Genomic DNA, 19,579 nt, shown 5'->3' with positions numbered 1-19,579 from the left:
AAATTCAAAATGTCCACATTGAGCATCAATTGCAGCTTATACACAGAAGGCCTGGCACACTCTTATGACATACTCATCAGAAATGACCATCCACAACCTCTCAATGGAGGCCTTCAGCTCAACAGTATTTATGTAGTGTACAGCACAGGGATTGGTCTTAATTGCAAACCAAATCCTATAGTCAGATAGGTTCAGAGATGGTGAGGAAGGAGGCCATAATGTCCAGGCCCCTTCATACAATTTAGGAGTTTGTTTTGCCTTGGTCAATCTGATGGTCTTTACAGTTGCTTTTATGATCTGGCGTTCTCGGTGGACGTAGATCTTGAGACCCATGTTATTCACGGCATTCCTGATCGTCCTTTCCCTAAGATTGTGCCTTATTTGCGAGCTTGCGCATCAAGGTTTGTTATATTATTTTGTGTAGGTGTGTGTACACAAAAACTCAATTTTACATTATACAAGTTTTTTTCTGTAAAGAAAGTCAGTTTCGTGTGGTTGAAGAAACGTAGAGTGCTTAATTTTCTCTACGTGGAAGTTCCTGTTTGTGAGGTGGTCAAAATTGTGGAAGTGAACAGGTCCACCGTTTTGAGAATCAGAAATGAGTTAAAACAATTCATGTGTAATATTCATTTTGATAAATAATATTATAATAATTCATTTCTCAACCAAAACCCATTGCTGTTTAAATGGTTTAAACCCCATAAATAATTAAACTAAGCTACTATTTTAATAACTAAACAATTCAAGTAGGTTAATTTGAAGATTTACAATATTGTATGAGAATCTCCTCTACTATAGAAACCATGATATTTAAAAAAAAAATATGCAAAAAAATTAAACCTCCCATAATTTTTATAAAGCACCTTCAATCCTCAAATTATTCTGCCTAAACTGGTTAGTTATTAAGATGGTAACTTAGTTTAGTTGTTACTTTATTTTAGTTGATTAATACAACCAATGGTTGAAATAAGAAATAAATTCTAACATGAACCATTTACGGCAATGAATATTACACATAAGTTGGTTTAAAACAACCGGATTTGCTTAATTTGATCAGCAATACACCTATGAAAACCATTAAATATATTGATGGTAATACTCTTTATATATATAATAAACCTGGGTCCATTATGGGTGCCACGATGTTAGGCCTAGGAGGCTGAAACTTTGCACTGGTCAAGTTAACATGGGGCTGCTGATTTTTGGTGGAGTCATATAAGGGGAGCTTATTCTATAGCCAAAACAGAAAAAATGTTTTTTAGAGCTAAAGAAGACTAGATAAGGGGTTGAGCTCTAAATAAAAAAGTGAATGGTGTCTCAAAACAATAACTATACGAATTAAGACCCAATTTAATTCTAAATCAAAAAAGGTTTGGGCAAAAAAAAAAAAAAGTTGGTAAAAATTGAACTTTCGTTTTTTTTCCAGGAGTAAAAAAAATCGATTTCCAATTTTTAGATATAATAAAGTTTGTGGAAATATGTCTGGAAATTCGTTTACATATAAGAATAAAATTAAAACCTTTAACTCTTTTATAATAATATTTTTACTTTCCAGAACATTTTATTAATTAACTTTTGCATTATTTAAAAAAAATAAATCACTGTTCCGGAATATTTTTTGGTGATATTATTCTAACTTTTTGGTTTTTAAGTCCGAAAAAATAAAGCAAATATGTGTTATTCTGTACAAAATGAGCAGAAAATAGTTTTTTGCAATTTTCTTCGCAAATTTCGTTTTGGCAATTTTTAGACAAAAAAAAAAAAGAAGATGAATTTCTCATGCAGACAATTTTTTTCTTACATATATGTTGGTATATTATAAAATTGATCATTTTCAATGGTATTTCCTGCTTCTCCTATTTGGTCCGAGCAAATGCCGGGTAACCCTTTGCTAGTTATATGTATATGCATTTCTCCCAAACCCATAACCTACCACTCCAATCTTTTGTCAATATAGATTTTATGTGATTTTTTGTTGGAGTAAGGGGCAATGTAGAGCCATGCCTCATTGACCTATGGAATTTTCCTAATATTCGGTATCGTTTGTTGTTGAGTCTTTAGGCCGATTTTGGTGGAGTATCGGGCAAAGAATACTCCAGGAAATTCACGAATAACGATATAGACAATAGGGGAGGGTCCATAAGACAATGAGGTGGAGTTCTATTTTGCCAATTACTCCATCAAAAATGGAACAATTATCATGTTCTGATAAAAGTTTATTTCAAAATCAGATGATATGATGAAATATTTAAGGCCAAAAAATATTTTCAAACTGTTTAAAATGTTTGTTACATAACTCAATAGCTATCATGATGTACAAAAATAGGAATCCATTTGATGAGTAGTTTATGAACTACATTCCAAAAACACAAGTGTCTTTATAAGACAATTTTTGATCAAATTCATTGTTGAAAGGAGATCAATTCTCCGAGTTACACATATGAAATTTCATTTTTGATTGCCCAACTAATATCTATTTTTTTAATACTCTTTTAATTGGTTAGATGGGGCATGCACTGATTTATTCTCATTAAACATTAAAGCATTACATTTACTCCATCTACCCTAGGGATCTTTTGGTGAAATCCATATACATAAAGTATATTTCTTTCTCTAGAAATCACCTGAGTGCGAACTTACACACATTGAACTCAAGAGAATAACTTCTCCCGAGCGCGTTGTCCATGAGTTACAGCGATTAAGCATTAACTAATACTTCATTATAGACAGCAAATTTATTTTAAGTGACCCATATATACAGGGGAGTCCACAGGGTTATATATATATATATTTTGGTTTAATTTTTTTATCTGCTGTTTTCTTTTAAGAAAAAAAAATTATTTCACCTCCATAATTTTCAAGTATTCCATCATTTAGGGGAGAGGGGCGACAGCCCCTCAAAGCCACTCCCTCTGGACGCCTCTGTATATATTAAGTAAATAATAAGATAAACTATAAGGATTTACCTTTGCACCAATCACCTCCCATTGATCCATTTTCCATTTGATGACATTGCTATCACTTGGGGGTGTGAATTTGCATTGGTACAAGGATTGTGAAAATTCCGGCTCCACGTTATCATACAAAATATACAAATCTCCAATTACACCAGAAAAGTAATCAAGAGGAGTACTTGAGTCTTCTTTTTCTTCGATCCCACCTCCAATCGTTAATTTGTATGCTATTGGAGTTTCTGTAGTAAGTCCATATTTAAAGTAGCTTTTGGCTTCAAAAATGATACATTTGTAGTTATATTAATTACTTCTTACAATTAGTCAAATAATTGAAGTTACTAGGTTTATTTTAGAAACACCTTTCCACAAAAATTAAAAGTTAAACTTAAAAAATCCATCAAAATCGAACCTTTTTGTATGGGAAATCTTTTTAAGTTCTAATGTAAGTTTTATTCTTTAGTTTGAGATTTCATATAATGTAAAACATTTTTAAATATTAGCTTCTTTTTACATGATTTTTTTTAAATGATTAGACCACTTATGTAGGAATTATATTCAAGATAATATAATAAATATAGTATTTTTCGAATGCTAAAATGTTTTTTATCAATTGTTTTTACTTTTAATTTTCTTCTATATTGTTATTTCATTCCAAAATAATGCTTTGAATCGAAATCACAATGATAAAAAAAAGCTTTAAAGGCTAATTTTACTGCGATTGAAAATGTTTAAGATCATTTTCGTGTTCTATGGCTTAAATTAAAATAGTAAATGTGGGATTTTCCCGTCAGGAATTTCAAGAACTGAATTTTTTTTCATAATGGTATCTATCCAAAATGAGGTCACTATGATAATATACTTTTTCCGCTAGGGTGCTGAAAGTCACTACGTTACCTTTATTGTATACCAGTGGTAGTACCCAGTATTTCCCGTAGGCGTCGAAACTTTGCTTTAATACGTGGTGCGGGGAACAAATCTGTACACTTTCAATCTATAAACTTTATCAAAATGTATTTCAGCAGTACCAGTTGTAATAAGGTATGTCAATAAAATAAAAATAACTATTTTGATGTCTTGTCTACCCTAATCATCGATGTAGCCCCCTTGGCAGCAATGATTTCATCCAGGTGGCCACGGAAGGCCTTGCAGACATTGCAGATGTAGTCCTTAGACATGGCATCCCAGTGGCTAGTTGACGGTGTTCTTGAGGTAGTTGATATTTGGGTGACGAACAGTGCAGGCCTTGGACTCAACATGTACCCAAAAATTGAATTCCAATGGGTTCGCATCTGGTGATTAAGGGACTCACATTTTCTTTGGCCAGAAAGGGAAGTTGTCCTCCAATCCCTTCTGGACCTTTTTGGCGTGTTTGCAGGCGCTCCATCCTACTGGAACACCACGTTCATGTCCGGTTAATTGGTCTGGACCCATGGTAACAACTTCTCCTCCGTTGATTTCTGCACGGTCCAAATTTCTTTGGTCACGTTCAAATGGCATTTTGTTGGGTTTCGGTCTGAATATCCTCTAGCAACACACATTCACACTTGGGAAGATCCAGTTTTTTAATTTATTTTTAGTGTTTTAGTTTTTATCAAAAATTTAAACTTTGAGAATCGCTATGGATTTGTTAAATTTTTTGTAAATAGCTTGTATTGAAAAGAAATTCAAAAATGATTTTTTTTCGAAAAAAATTAATATTTGTAATTTAATTTTTCTAATTTTTTTCCAAAACATTTTCAAAAGTCCAAGAACCCAAAATCTAATCCTACGGAGGCCCCTAAGTTTATATGCTATATATCTATTTATGTACATTTATTGTAGTTTTCTGTTTAAGGAGTTAATGGATTTGATGACAGAAGTTTTCTCCATGATACATATTACATTCATCCTGCAATGGTTCATGGTAGATCCAGAAAACAGTCGTAATGTCTTACGTAATGAGATGTGTTTTTCTCCGGCCACAGATCGATTCCGAGTTCTTCCCTGTAATACTTCATAAGAGACAAATTCACAACTTTCTTCACAGAACATGATATCTTCTATTTACATTTATTACCCTACAAAGTCTTAATTGCCGGAATATCTCGAAAAAATTGACCTCTCTCTATTCCTAATCCAATAATATACTGTTCACTATCCAATATTGTTGTATCCAATATCGAAATAGAAAGAAAAAGTAGGATGTGCAAGGAAACTTATACAGTGTAGCCAAATTAACTAACTACCAACTGATTCTGGCCCTTTTTTATTTTATTCACTTATCGGATGAAAGGCTGCGTGATACAATACAGGTAACGATATACATGATCTATCTAGGGAACTAATCATTTGATTTTCCCCAAAAAATGAGATTTGTAGTTTGCAGGGAAAAAACGATACTAAATGTATAATAAATGTAATCAAATTTTGAGTTCGTCGAATGAAAAATTACTCTTTTTTTGAAGGGATTTGATATGTGCCATACAGGCTGAAAAGCCCTGGTCTTAACAAAGAAATTACATTTATTTAAATTCAAAATGAAGTTTTATAAAATGATTATTATTATTTTTTCTTCAATTTTATGGAGCAGATCCTATAACATTTTTGAAGCCATTGATTGGCTTGAATTGTATTTTTAATATCTAAGGAGTGATGTAAAATTAAAGCACGTAATTCTTTGGATCCATTATTTTGGAAATAACAAGAGTTGAGTCACAGTAAGGTCAATAACTCACAAACTAAAGAACAAATTTCCATGAGATTTTGACAGCTGTCTTTTAAAGGTTGCTACTTACTCAAAATGACGTGAATTAAAAAAACGCTATCCATGTGTGAGGCCAATGTTTTATTATAATATATGTTCTTCATACTGACAATATTAATGGGTTATCAAATCATTGTTAAAAAACTTTTTAGTGAGCAATTATGTCCCAAATAAATATACATACATTTTTGATAGGTTGTTATACGTAATTAAGAGGTAATAAATCAGAAATGTGTATAATCAAAAATTTATATCAAATAAGCCACTATTTGTTTGAAAAAAGGATTTGTAAATGCATTATCTATCCATAGCGAATTAACATTTTTGTATAAATGTACATGTCACAGCACAATTTTGCTCACTTGTATAAATCATTCATTTATGTACCTATTTTGTAATTAACTATTTCATACGAAAATAGAAAGAGAGACAAGCCCAAAATCTGTTCGTAATTCTTGACCATTTTTACCAAATATGTAATTACAGGTTTGATTTTATCTAGTGGTACACTTAATTTAAATTTTAATTAATCGGAAATTTATTCGCCGATTGTCTTCAAAATCGGTGAAAGATAGGTTTTGTAACTCAAAATTCCTTATGTAAAGTTTTGACTCAATTAAAAAGGGTAAAACGGAGCAACAAAGGAGTGAAATTTTGAAGCTTCTCTCACGCGGCATGTCCCTTATGGTCATATCCAAGGAGCTTGGATGCATCTATACCACTGCTTATAGTATGAGTGACTTATTCATTGCTACCATAGCCTTTTTGTATGTGTTCAATTTCAAAATAGATTACATAATTAGTTGTCAAAAATTACAACTAAGTAATTAAAGTTGTTTCATTTGTTCCTAATAAACATATACAAATTTGGCATTTTGGGGAAAGAAACATCATTCTAAACATACTGTCAGAAAAACTATTCACGTTGTCAAAAGTACGTCAAATTTTGTAAATAAAAATATTATTCAAAATTTCTCATGAAAGAAAAATAAACATCCCTTTACAACGAATTACAAAATCCAAGAACGCTCTGAGATCCTAGTGATTTTTAGTGGAGCGAACTAATTCGGTCTTGGAAAGAAGATCGGTCTGGTCTAGTGTCAAAGAAAAATTCGGTCAATATCACTGCCTTCCCTAGTTAACCCAAAAATATACACTATACATCAGGGGCATCCGCAGGGGTGGGCCGGAGGGGCTGTAGCCCGCCTCAAAAAAAAGTATTTCTGTTTTTTACTAGAAAATCTTATATAAGAAATTTAAAACATTTTCCTAAAATCTATTTTCTGTCAGTAGCTATAGATTTTTGAAATTTTTCTCCAAAAAATTTAATATTTGAATTTTTTTTTTTCCAAAAAATTGGATTTTTTTTAGAATAGAATAAAAAAATTAATATTTCAAATGTTTTTTCAATTATTTAATATTTTAAATTTAAATTAAGCCCCCCTCCTCCCTAATATATATATATATATATAAAGTCCTGTAGACGCCTCTGTACAGCATATTTTATTGTCAGATATCAATTTTTCTCCTTTTTTTCTCCAATCAGTGTTCAGAAATTTGCTACGTAGAATTAGACTTAACTCGTGTAAGCTGTGAACACATAAATACTATTATTGAATAATTATTCCGTAGTTGGTAAGAATTGACTAACAATCTCCTGATATTGGCCTTTTTATAGATTTTTTTTTAAGAAGAATGGTTGAAGGATACAATCACGGCGTTACCACGCTAACGCAAAATAATCTATGTATTTTGTTGTCTGCTGTCGAATCCTTCTTCTCCCTTGATACGTCATGGCTACTTCATAATTTATTCTTTGTCATAAATATTATATAAGTTATTATATAGTTATGCTCCGTTTCCAAAAGAACAGGAATACAACTTCTTGTAAATCCCTTGTTGCTTATATAATATATATATTGGCCATTTTATTAATTATATGAATAAATTTTGGCTATCATATAGAAATATAAATTAATAGCTACGCTTTTAATGAAATATTACTAAGCAATATTTTAAGGCATTATAGAATAATATACCTTGTAAATTTTAATATTACGAAATATATATATAATTTATTTTAAAAATGCTCAAGAAATAATATAACAGTGATAGTCTGGCTGTATATAAGAGATTAATATCAGTTGGTATGATTGACGTATTTGGCTAACTACTAGATGATTGCATGACTTTTTTTCCTGTCTCTTTTTGAAGGAAAGGTTGCGTGATGCAATAAAGGTAACGACGTGCTCATAGGGAAAAATATTATCTGGTAACTTTTTAATATTAGAGTACCCACCAAATAAGAGAATAAATTCTAAAAATACAGACTAAAGCATTTAAAAAAGCTAATGCCTGCTTATTTAAAGACAAATTTATTATTCAGTGGTGTCTGCATGGGGTCGACTCGAGGGCTATAGCCCCCCAGCCAAATGATTGAATTTTTGCTTTTTACTACAATACTATGGATTTTAAAGAAAAATTTTTACAAAAAATTTAATTTTCTGTACATATCAATGGAAATTTTTTGAAATTTTTCTACAAAAAATTTAATTTTTTGTGAAGAACTTTGGATTTTTGAACTTTTTATACAAAAAATTTAACTTTTGGTGTAAAAAAAAAAATAGATTTAGCAAAAATTCTGTTTTTTTATACCTAACATAAAATGTTTTAGTACAATAAAAAAATAATTCAAAAATGGGGCTGTAAATAGTTTTTAAAGTTATGATTCTCAAAATGTACCTGATTCCTCCATAACGGTCTTTCCGTCCACATAAGCTTTGACCATAGCGGTAACCTCTTCATTCGACTTTTCTTCAAGTCGGAAATGAAAGCAGTAATGATTCCATGCTTGAAAAAAACGAAATGGGAGATCCATGCAAATGGATTTGAACTGTTCTTCATAGCACAGTGACATGGTTTTATTGCCTGTTATATCATCATCAATGATACCTGAAATAAATAAGAAAACATATGTTACATGATTCTACAAATATGAACCAATGGGGTCACCTTTTAAAAATCTTACCAATGAATAAAGAATTAAAGGATTCAAGGTTTGTGATGGTGACTATGGGTGTTTTACGCCCTCGTAAAAAGTTAACATTCATCCAAAAGCAAACGCTGATACCCTTGTCTCGTATATTGTAAAAGAGATTCTCTTTGTATCTCATGTAGTTTTGATCAGAGTAATATCCATTTTCGGTAAAAGTAACTAAGATTGAGCCTAAAAGTATGTCATAATGATAGTGATTAGGTTCTTGGACAGTATCGATTTTAGAGGAGGGTGAACAGGGGTGTCCACAAGATTGTATATGGAGGGGGGCTTGGTTTTTGGATTTTTTTGGAAAAAAAAAATTACAATTATAATATCTTGGAAAAAAAATTTAAAAATCCACAACCATTCACAGACAATTACATTTTTAGAATTTTTTTTTCAAAAACCTAGAGGTATTTACAAAAAATTAAACTTTTTGGCAAAAAACTTCTAAAATTAAATTTGCAAATTAAAATTTTTTTTGGTAAAAAATTTAATTATTAAATTTTACGGAGAAAAATTTCAAAAATTCATAGTAATTCACAGACTAATAAATTAATTGGAAAAAAATTTCAAAAATCCAGAGTTGTCCGCAAAAATGACAATTTTAGGAAAAGAAATTCCTTAATTACATTTCAAATATAAATTTTTTTGAAAAAAAGAACCAATTATTATATTTTGTGGAGAAAGTTTCAAAAATTCATAACTATTTCCTAAAAAATCAGGTTTTTTTTTTAAATCTACGGATTTCTTAAAAAAAATATATTATGTAAAATAAATTTCTTAAACCTAGAGTTATTAAAAAAACTAGGTTTTTGTGAAAAAAAAAAATTATAAAATTAAATCACAAATATGAAATTAAAAAAAAAAAAAAAAATTAAATATAATTACAATAATAATAATATAATAATTACATTTGTACATATTGTAATTAAATATTTTGGGAAAAAATTTGAAAAATTTATTGAATTGCACATATTAAATTTTCTATTAAGAATAAAAAATTCTAGAATTATTTTATTTTTTTTTTTTGGGGGCTAGAGCCCTTCCAGCCTTCCCCTGCGGACGCCTTTGGTCAATTTATGGAGATTGTAAAAATTAGAAACCTTTCACATTTTAGATTTTTGAATAAAAGGATATAAATTTACATATGATTTTTTTTTAAAGAAAAAGTCATTTATAAATAAAAGAAAAGGTGTGTTTAAAAAAAATTTATAAAATAAACAATCTTAAACTTTTCAAAAATAAAAAAAGATAATTAAAGGGACAAAGCACATGTAAATTATGTTAGGGGATTTGAAATTCCAAACAAAAGCTATAGGGGCTTCTTAACGTCCGACATGCCTTGTCAGCTGAGGCAAGACGAAACACTTCATTGGATTTTAAGCAATAATGATGTAAAAAAATGCAAGCTCAGAGAAAAGTTTATACTACAAGAAAAAGATGCCAAAGAGTAATTAAAATTTTTTGACAGAAATTTCGACTTCCTCATTGTGTGTACAATTTGAAATCCTGTCATATTTTGGATATATAGAGGGCGCCCCAATGACTTTCCTGTACATCAAACAGTCTTTATAATCTACTAACTTTATAAGGAAATGTGGTTTAAAAAATGTGTATCAAATGCAAAACTGAAGAGCAAATTTACGTACATTCTGTTAAAAATATTAAACACATTGTCAACCAAAAATATTTCAACAATAAAACGGATTTTGTCTTTGGTCACGTTAAGACCAACTAAGTCTTGCAATCATATATGAAAAATAGGAACTCTACATGAAATTGGATCCAAAAATTAATTTGAAATTTAAACAAACAAATAAATGCCACGTACATTTATATTTGCCTCAGGTACTGCTCACGGTAAAATAGGCCTTGTTCTTGAATTGGACTTAATAAGAAAAAGAAAATCAAGTTATACATTTTTTGATAACGTTAAACAGGGCAATACTATACAGGGTATTCCAAAATTAGATGAATTGCAAATATATTAGTCTCTATTTGGACGAGGTTTGATGACATCGAGTGCATCTTTTGCGTATTCATTCAAACTGAACCGGTTTATCTCTTTAATCTCTATTCATGGCACAAGTATATAAAAATAAAATAAACAGAAAATAAACGTGGTAACCCTGACAATCTGAATAATGTTTGATAGGAGAGCAGCTTAGCTGTCATAATGTTTTATTTGAACAGCTGCAAGAAGGCGTTAGAAAAAGGAAGTTCTCAAAACTACCCGATTTTTTATCATATGCTTTTCTCTTTGAGGTCCATTATTGAGTCAAAGGCCTGTGCTAAGACACATATTTTATATCCCGAAAGCTTCGCTGGTTAAGTCATGGAACGAAATCAGCCATAAAAGTGTCTGTGCTGCCGCCATAGAGTTTCGTTGCATCCGAGGGCAACTGCAAAAGCTGAGGGTAGCCATTTTGAATTAAATTTTTAAATGTTACAGAAAATTTAATTAAAACTATATGTACGAAGTTTAAATATTGTAATTTTAAAAATAAACTTGCTATTTACATTTTTGTGGATAACACCCTGTAGATTATATAACATTGTGACGTCTTTTATTGAAAGTCTAAGAAACCCCATAAGGAGAGAAAATATTGGATCAAAGTACATAAATTATAGGTCGAAGAACTTATGGCTAATTATCTATACATATATATTTAATCATTAGAGTGAGAAAAAAAATGATCAAAGCGTTTGTAATATGTAAATATATCGAACAAATATAATTAATTCATGTGACAAAATGTAGTTTCTATTCCCAAAATCATTTCAGCTTTATGAAATGAGACTAAAAAAATATAATACTTGTATAAGTCCTTTAGTTTGAACAAGTTGCTTTAAAAAATGGGCATGTTGAGAAGAATATTCAGGGTGACCTCTAGGTTAGTAATATACACCTCATATTAAATAATACAGGGGTTTTCAGGTAAATCCGGGCCATCTTTAACTACATCCTGAACAATAAGGAAGCCCTTTAACTCAGTTATTTCAATTTTAAAATGAGAGATTGAACGTTAGCTTTAAGTTAATCGCTCAACTTTTAATTCAAAACAAGTATTTACAATGGAGGAGATCCGGAGGAATACCATCATCGAAATGGCTTGGACGAGACCCATACCCACGTTCATCAAATAGATGCTCGGTTATCCAAAGAGCAAAGTCTAAGATGCCAACAACCGGTAAAAGGAGGAACTCCATATTAGAAAAAAGCCCACAAGTCCGCAGTGATAAAAAAAAACACTCCTAGATTCTTTGTAGGCCTGAAACGTTCTTTGAAGTCATTTTTGAAGTCATAATCCCTATTGATCTAGCAATTGCAGCATTTCAGTACACTCTAGTACCTCATCTTAGTAACTATCGTTATCTTATTTAATTTAAATAAGAGTTACAGCTTCAACTGAATTTCCTGGTTAAAATTTTTTTTAATATGTATTCGTATTCGATGAATATTTTTTAAATCAATTTTCCCTCTTAGAGGATGAATATGAAAAAAATAAATATCAGCCGTCTAAAAACTTTTATTTTTCTACATATTATCTTATGAATTCATATTAATAAGTATCAGTAACATATTGAATATAAGTGATATCCAGACTATAGTAAAATATTGATGTGTAAACTGTTGAAATACGCGTATGACCATGATTCAAATAAGTTAAATTAACTTTTAAATTAATCTTGGAAAATAAATTATGAAAATAATTTTTAAAATACAAGTTTCAATAGTTCTTTAAAAATATAATATTTTTATTTTTGTCTAACGAGTTTTTTAGCAAACAAAAGTGTTAAGGTGAGTAACGAGTAATCAAGCAAGTAACGAGTAGTGCTTGTAATTCCTCGAGTATTTTTTTCAGAATTTTTTTTAGAATCGTCCCATCAATATTGAAAAAGTTATATGGAAATTAGATGTACGTGTTTTAAATGCAACATCCAACCTTCTACTTTTCCTCATTGTGCATTCAGAAACAAACTAGGCCTACATGAATATATTAGTACAACAATGAAAATGAAGGTAAAAAGTAAAACTAGTAAATTTATAGTTTTTAAAGCTCTCAATGCACTAAAAATTCTATATTGTCAAAATTCGTTAGATTTTAATAAATTATTAATGTTGTACTCCAGTGAGCTGAGGGCCCCCAATCATTTCTCCAGTAGTAGTATTTATTAGTATATTAATATTAACCCAGGCCCCAATACAAAACCTTTACTATGCCACTGAAACTATATCAAATTTAGGGAGGGCTAAAACTCTACCAGTTTGAACGCCATTCCCCATTCAGCAATTCCGTGGAAGCATTGCTCTAAGGTTAAGCATTGCTCTTATGGAAAGTTGTCGTCATTTACTAAATATTTAAAGTTTGATAATACTTCAATATGTGGTGTTTCAATATAGAAATTCATTATTTCATTGTTGAAAAATAAAATTAAGAAAAAGTCTTGGATCTTTGTTAGGCTGGAAACTTTTCAGACCATGCTCGTATAATATGTTTGTATCAGGACTTTCCAATTCATTTTTACATACCAGTTTTTATAAATAATTCAAATAATACCATATACAACATATGAATTAAGATAAACATAAGAGACCACTAACAAATTGTTAATGTCCACGAAGGATGAGAACAAAGTCTAGAAGCCTGCCGGCCACTAGGCATTTTCTCCCTGCATAAATGCTGCACATTCTTAGACGTGTGTGCCGGTGTGCCGTCTTCGGTAAACACATAGTTGTCCCTGGTTAACGTGATTTTCAACAATTGCAAAACATGGTACCTGAGTACCTTGTTGTATACATCCGGTTTGATTTTCTAGTTGACCTTGAAGGAGTAGGGAGGCATCTTGCTGCCGTCGGACGCCACGACGCCGAGGAACATTACCTGAGCTAGATGTTTGGTCCTGAAGGATCCCTCGACCTAAGCTCTTGATTCAGCCAAGAAGCGATCATTTCTCCTATTCGGAACAGCGTTCACTGTGAAGATCTTCTTAGAGGTGATAGACATGTGGTAGAGAGATCGCAAACCTTCTGCCGCTTTGCTCGTCAAAATCTATCGTCATTCTATCGCATCATTTCCGTGATGAATGTCATGGGAACAAGGCTATCTGTATGAACTGTAATAAAAAAGGACATTTTGCAAAGGTTTGTACTTGTTTGAAGAAAGAAAAAATGCCCTATATCTCGTCTGTAATTACAAAAGTCACAAATAATCAAATTATTTTTTTGTCTTCTTCTTCTACCGACAAAGTAGGCTTGGAAAAGATGCTTGTTTTGGCATCATTGGATGGAAGAATAGTCAAAGCATTAGACGAAACTGGAAACACGGAGAGTTTCATATCATTAGACCTTGCTAAGAAGTACAATTGGCGAATAATTCCTTCCCATATAAGAGTATCTATGGGGTTTTCATCGTATCGACCTGTAGTTATAGGCGTGTGTGCACTGTCTATGATATTGAGAGACCAACATTATAAATAAATTGATTTTTTTTGTTCTTAGAAATCTCTACTGCGAATTTATAATTGGCCATAACATACTCAAAGATCATTCCAAAATAGAAATCCCGTTCGGAGGATCGAGAAAGTTATTAAAAATATATTTTCTCACAACTATGAAAGTTCCTTCTCCAACACTTTTTGGGAACCTCATGTCTTACTGCAGACCTATAGCAATTAAATCACGGTGGTACTTTGAGCTCGATAATAGGTTTATTGAGTCCAAGGTGCGCCGCATGAGGAAGGATGGAATCACTGAAGAAAGTAAGTCACCTTGGAGAACCCAAGTTTTAGTAACAACAAATAATTATCATACAACACGTCTTGTGATCGACTACTCGCGGACCATTAATAGATATACACTTTTGGATGCCTATCCGCTCCCACGTATAAACGATCTATTGAGCAGAATCGCGAAATACACTGTATATAGTACTATAGATCTGAAAAGTGCCTACTATCAGATAGCTATAGAAGGAAAAGAGAAGAAATTCACAGCATTTGAAGCGTGTGGTAAGCTTGATCAATTCACGAGAATACCGTTTGGTGTTACTAATTGAGTTTCCGGATTCCAAAGAGTAATTGATTTTATAATCTCAAATGAAAAATTGAAAAGTACTTACATATGTCTATATAGATGACACCACTATTTGTGGAAGAAGTGAAGAAAAACAGGATGTTAACTTGGTAAAAATTTAAAAAAGCTGTCCAGAAGTATGGACTAGTGATAAACGATTAGACTAACCAAAGTAAAAGTAAATATTATCTTAACAAAATAACTCCACTAGGATGCCTAGTTGAAAATGGGTCCATTCAGCCGGATCCAAATAGAATGCGTCCACTTCTGGATACTCAATTTCTGAAAAATACTCCTACATTACGTCGAGTTCTTGGAATATTTGCTCATTACTCAAAATGGGTCAGAAATTTTTCTGAAAAGGTTAGACCTTTAATGAATGTTACACGTTTTCGTATAGAAAAAAGAAGCAAATGATGCCTATGTTAAACTAAATAAAGAAAGTGATATCTCAGTACTAGCTGCCGTAGACCAGGAAGAGTTTATGACTGTCGAAACGAACGCCTCGGAATATCCAATTAGAGCGGCCCTTAATCAAAAAGTGGAAGTCCAGTGGCCTTTTCCACAACTAAAAGTGAAGTCAGGCATTTCTCTGTCGAAAAGGAAGCATATGCTATCATCGAAGCTATTCGCAAGTGGTGGCATTTCCTGATTAGTAAACACTTTACCATAAAACTGATCAAGAGGATGTGGCCTTCATGTTTAAGACAAAACATTCCGGTAGAATGAAGAATGAGAAGATACTTAGATGAAGACTCGAACTTTCATGTTTCTCGTATGACATCATCTATAGATCAGGAAAGGAAAATGCTACGGTGGATTTGTTTTATCGATCATGCACTTCAACCGATACTATTGATGATCTACAAATGCTACATGCAAGTCCAGCTCCTCCAAGAAGAAGTAGACTGGCTCATTTTTTCCGTTGAAAAATTTGCTATATTCCATGGAGGACATTAATGGAGTTGTCAAAAGTTGTAAGGCATGTCTTGAACTCATACCTAAGTTTTATAAGGGACAAGTCCAGGAATTAATAAAAGCTATTCAACCAATGGATCGAATAGCTATTGACTTCAAGGGCCCTTTGCCTTGTTCCAGTACTAAGAATAGATACATTTTAACTGTGATCGATGAATATTCGAGATTTCTGTTTGCTTTTCCATGTCAGAACATGACATCATCTTCTGTGATTAAGTGTCTTGTTGAAATATGTTCCCATTTTGAGCTGTGATAGTTCGGGTCCTTTAGTAACAGCTATAGATCTTGCTTGTTCGTAAATTTAGTGCAAATCAAGCGTCTCAGTCTCTAATATCCTTTGCCCTATGTGTGATGAGCAGAGTCCATTTATGAAGGCATCCCTTATTGAGCTTTTTTTTGTTTCTTCAGCAGTCAAGACCCTGAAGTTGCAATCTTTACTTAAGAGTCTCAATGCTTGTAATTAGTGATCCAATCGTTCTGCTGGGGGGGTTGCCTTCGTGTAGCCAACTAATGTCGTCCAAAAATTCCAAATTTCGATGGCCAATTTGTATGATTAAGGATAAATGAAATAAATTGTCGTATACCAGAATTAGTCATTATATTTCACATATCAGTAATCTAATATACATATAAATAATAGCGTTTAATTAATCAATCAAGTAATATATACCTTTCTCATAGTTCACACGATTCAACAATAAACAATGACATGCATTTAATACTAATACTCTACAACAACAAACAAATAAAGACCTTAAGTACTCTTGTTATACATGCGCATCTCTGCAATATTTCATTGATATCAAAAATATGTATATGATATACATCAGGGAGCAAAATATATAGTGCATCTTATATACACGCTCGATGCAATATGCTCACGCCTGCAATATTTGGTTCATATTAACAACATTGTTATTTCTTAGATAAAAATATATTTAGTATGTACATCACTAAGCACTTTTTACCGTACACCCCGTGAGTCATTTTATTATAATTATAGCATAACATGTTTGCGACAGGACTTTCCAACACACTGTGAACGGTGCAGAGTCATAAATTATATATATCATATAATAGGTACGTGTATTTCATTGTGTGAGTTCATTAACAGTTATGTAAATCCGGATTTCATTACCATACGATCTAATGACATGATTATAGAGTGAAAATCCCACATTGAAGAATATAAATAGCATCAAACTATTTATAAGGGGATTGTAACCTAAATAAATATTTTAAAAACTCGCCATTATTGCGTGCAATGTACCTATTTATGATCAAGTATGTATGTAATAGTGTTGGTTTTGAGTCTGAAAATTATAGATCGGTCTAATTCTTAGTGGACCGAACAATTTGTTACTATAAAGAAGTTCAGTATGTATCGTCTCATTTAAAATTCTTCCTAGATGGATTCTGCAGATGAATTTTTCATGAAGTCAGTTGCGTTACAAAATTGGTGCCATCGACCAACAATAACATCATATGAAGTTCAATGACTTGCATAAATCATATTTTTAGATCTTATAAATCAGAATTGGGGAGCAATCGGTTCATAGATTGAGATCTCCCAATAAATGTATAAACTTGGTTGTAGAAAAAGTACTGAGACCTGCCTCTAAGTAGACATTAAAATACTCATAATTGATCAGATGAGGATGTGCAAATAAAATTTTATTTTATAATATTTTTTCTATAACAATGGACATTAATTATAAATCCGGACACCATCAGCCTCAATGACAGCCTCCAACCACCTCCGGAACCTCTCGCAACAATTGGCAACGTAGTCCTTTTTCATGACCCTCCCCTGCTAGTTAACGGAGGTCTTCAGGGCATCAATATTCGGGTGGGGGACTTTGCAGGCCTTCTTATCAACTTGCCACCATATGGAGTAATCCAGTGGATTCAGATCTGGGCTCTGAGGGGGCCAAAGGTTCTTGGACCAGAAGTAAATGTTGCTACCTATCCACTCTTGTATAATATTAGACGGAGCTCCGTCCAACTGAAATACGTCCGTGCCTTTTTGGACTTCTTCATGGTCTTGGTGATCTATGGGACTACATTTTCCTTCATCATGTAGTCGGCTGCCGGTAACCGGTATCCAACAGGAAACCAAATTGTATGCCACAACCCTCAACATCATCACAGATGCCATATTTTTAGTCTTGGTGACTGCCCTGATACTGTTGTCAGAGTTGCCAAGAGTTGCCAAAGCATGCCAACCGATCATTTTACTTGTTGTTGACGGAGTCAACCTCGATTGCAACGTATACATAATTTTTGTTTACAACGTGTATATCAATCAAAGTCTTAAAATCTAAGCTATTCAAAAATAATTGGAACGTTAATATTGAATCCCCAACATCTATTCAAAACTGTATTTTTATCTATAACCGTTATATATTAAGACCGAAAAAATTGATCCACTATTTGAAAACGATTAAATTTTGCTCTATAGTCTAAAATTGCGGCCTTGACCACGGAAATATCGGTCCAAATGGGTCTAGAACGGTTAAAAAACCCGTCTTGGACCGAGTCTTAACACTAGTATGTTCTAACTCATGTAAATAAAAGATACAAATTATCTTACCTCAATGAATAAATGATGAGGTCCTCTGATCCCTTGTACTCTAAGGAGAACAACAAAACGTTTCTTTCATTAAACAAACCTTCTCATATAATTTGTTTTCCAGGTGGAGTAGAAATATACATTATACCATGATACCAAAATAGATTTAACCAGTCAATTAAAAGTAACTTCTTCTATTTCTTCCAATCTTACCCTATGAACCGATTATGTTTTCGGTCTCATATTTTGAAAGACCAAATTTCATTTCTTTTTTTTTAGATCAACCGTCATTAGTTTTTTCAAAGAAATCTCAAAAGTACAGGATATTTTCTAGAAAAAATACTGTATACATATAATATATATTCATTCATTCAATTATTCAAGCAAATCTGTTGAGTTATAAGTAATAAGAATCAGTTTCCTCGTATATTAGTTAGTCTATCTATTATATTATTATTAGGGGGGACTTCTATGTTAGAGAGAATCGAAGGAAGATACTTCTAACTTGATCATTCATATCAAGAGATGCTCGAATTCATCTGAGCTCATTCGGTCCAACAGTCTCAGACCCTTCTAGCCCAATCTGACACTAATAAAAATGGTGTTTTTCAACTGGTAAGACGCATATCTTATATAGATGAGTGACGGAAAACTGATCCAAAATGTTAATAACATTATATTTTAATATCTGGTACTAAGACATAAAATTTTTGAGCAATTTTATTGGCCAAAATGAGCAAAAAAATTGCGCTAACATCCTGAAAAAGACCACCCAAATATCAAAATTTATCCATTTGTATTTAAAGGTAAATACAGCTTTATAAGGATAATTAAAAGTAATTAGCGCTGTTTTATATCTATAATAATTTATTCATAAATTTTGCTATATTATACAGACAAATCAAGATTGTAGAAAGATTTTCTTCGGTTAATATTTGCTTTCCATCAGTCAATTAGTAGTTTTAAACAGACTAAGACCGTTCAAGGTCCACATTAGTAGATTGAGCAATTTTGATTAGTTAGTGTGATCCTCAGGAGTTTTTCTAGAGAGAGGCATCTCATCAATCCACCACTGATTACACGTCCAAACTTTTGCATAAATGAAAGATCAGCATTCTGCATTTTGGCACACAAGTATTTATCTTTTGTTGCAAGATTCAAGGAGGATTATTTATCATCTAATTTTGTGCCAAATTTATCCGTCCTCTAATCGGAT

At 32.0% G+C, this 19,579-nt stretch overlaps 1 protein-coding gene across 1 annotated transcript in view; it reads right to left on the bottom strand.

The window, feature by feature from the left end:
- The window catches only part of LOC121114552 (uncharacterized), a 41,707-nt gene that overhangs the window by 12,004 nt on the left and 10,124 nt on the right, over nt 1-19,579 (bottom strand). Inside the window, exons 2-4 of the mRNA XM_040708547.2 lie at nt 8,726-8,923; nt 8,440-8,649; nt 2,967-3,226 (exon numbers count right to left, since the gene is read on the bottom strand). Of these exons, the coding sequence (XP_040564481.2) occupies nt 2,967-3,226; nt 8,440-8,649; nt 8,726-8,923 (668 nt within the window). The remainder of the gene's footprint in view (nt 1-2,966; nt 3,227-8,439; nt 8,650-8,725; nt 8,924-19,579) is intronic.

Source organism: Lepeophtheirus salmonis, chromosome 3 (assembly GCF_016086655.4).
Source record: "Lepeophtheirus salmonis chromosome 3, UVic_Lsal_1.4, whole genome shotgun sequence".
Taxonomy (NCBI): domain Eukaryota; kingdom Metazoa; phylum Arthropoda; class Copepoda; order Siphonostomatoida; family Caligidae; genus Lepeophtheirus; species Lepeophtheirus salmonis.
This window is presented reverse-complemented; position numbering and strand designations above follow the sequence as displayed.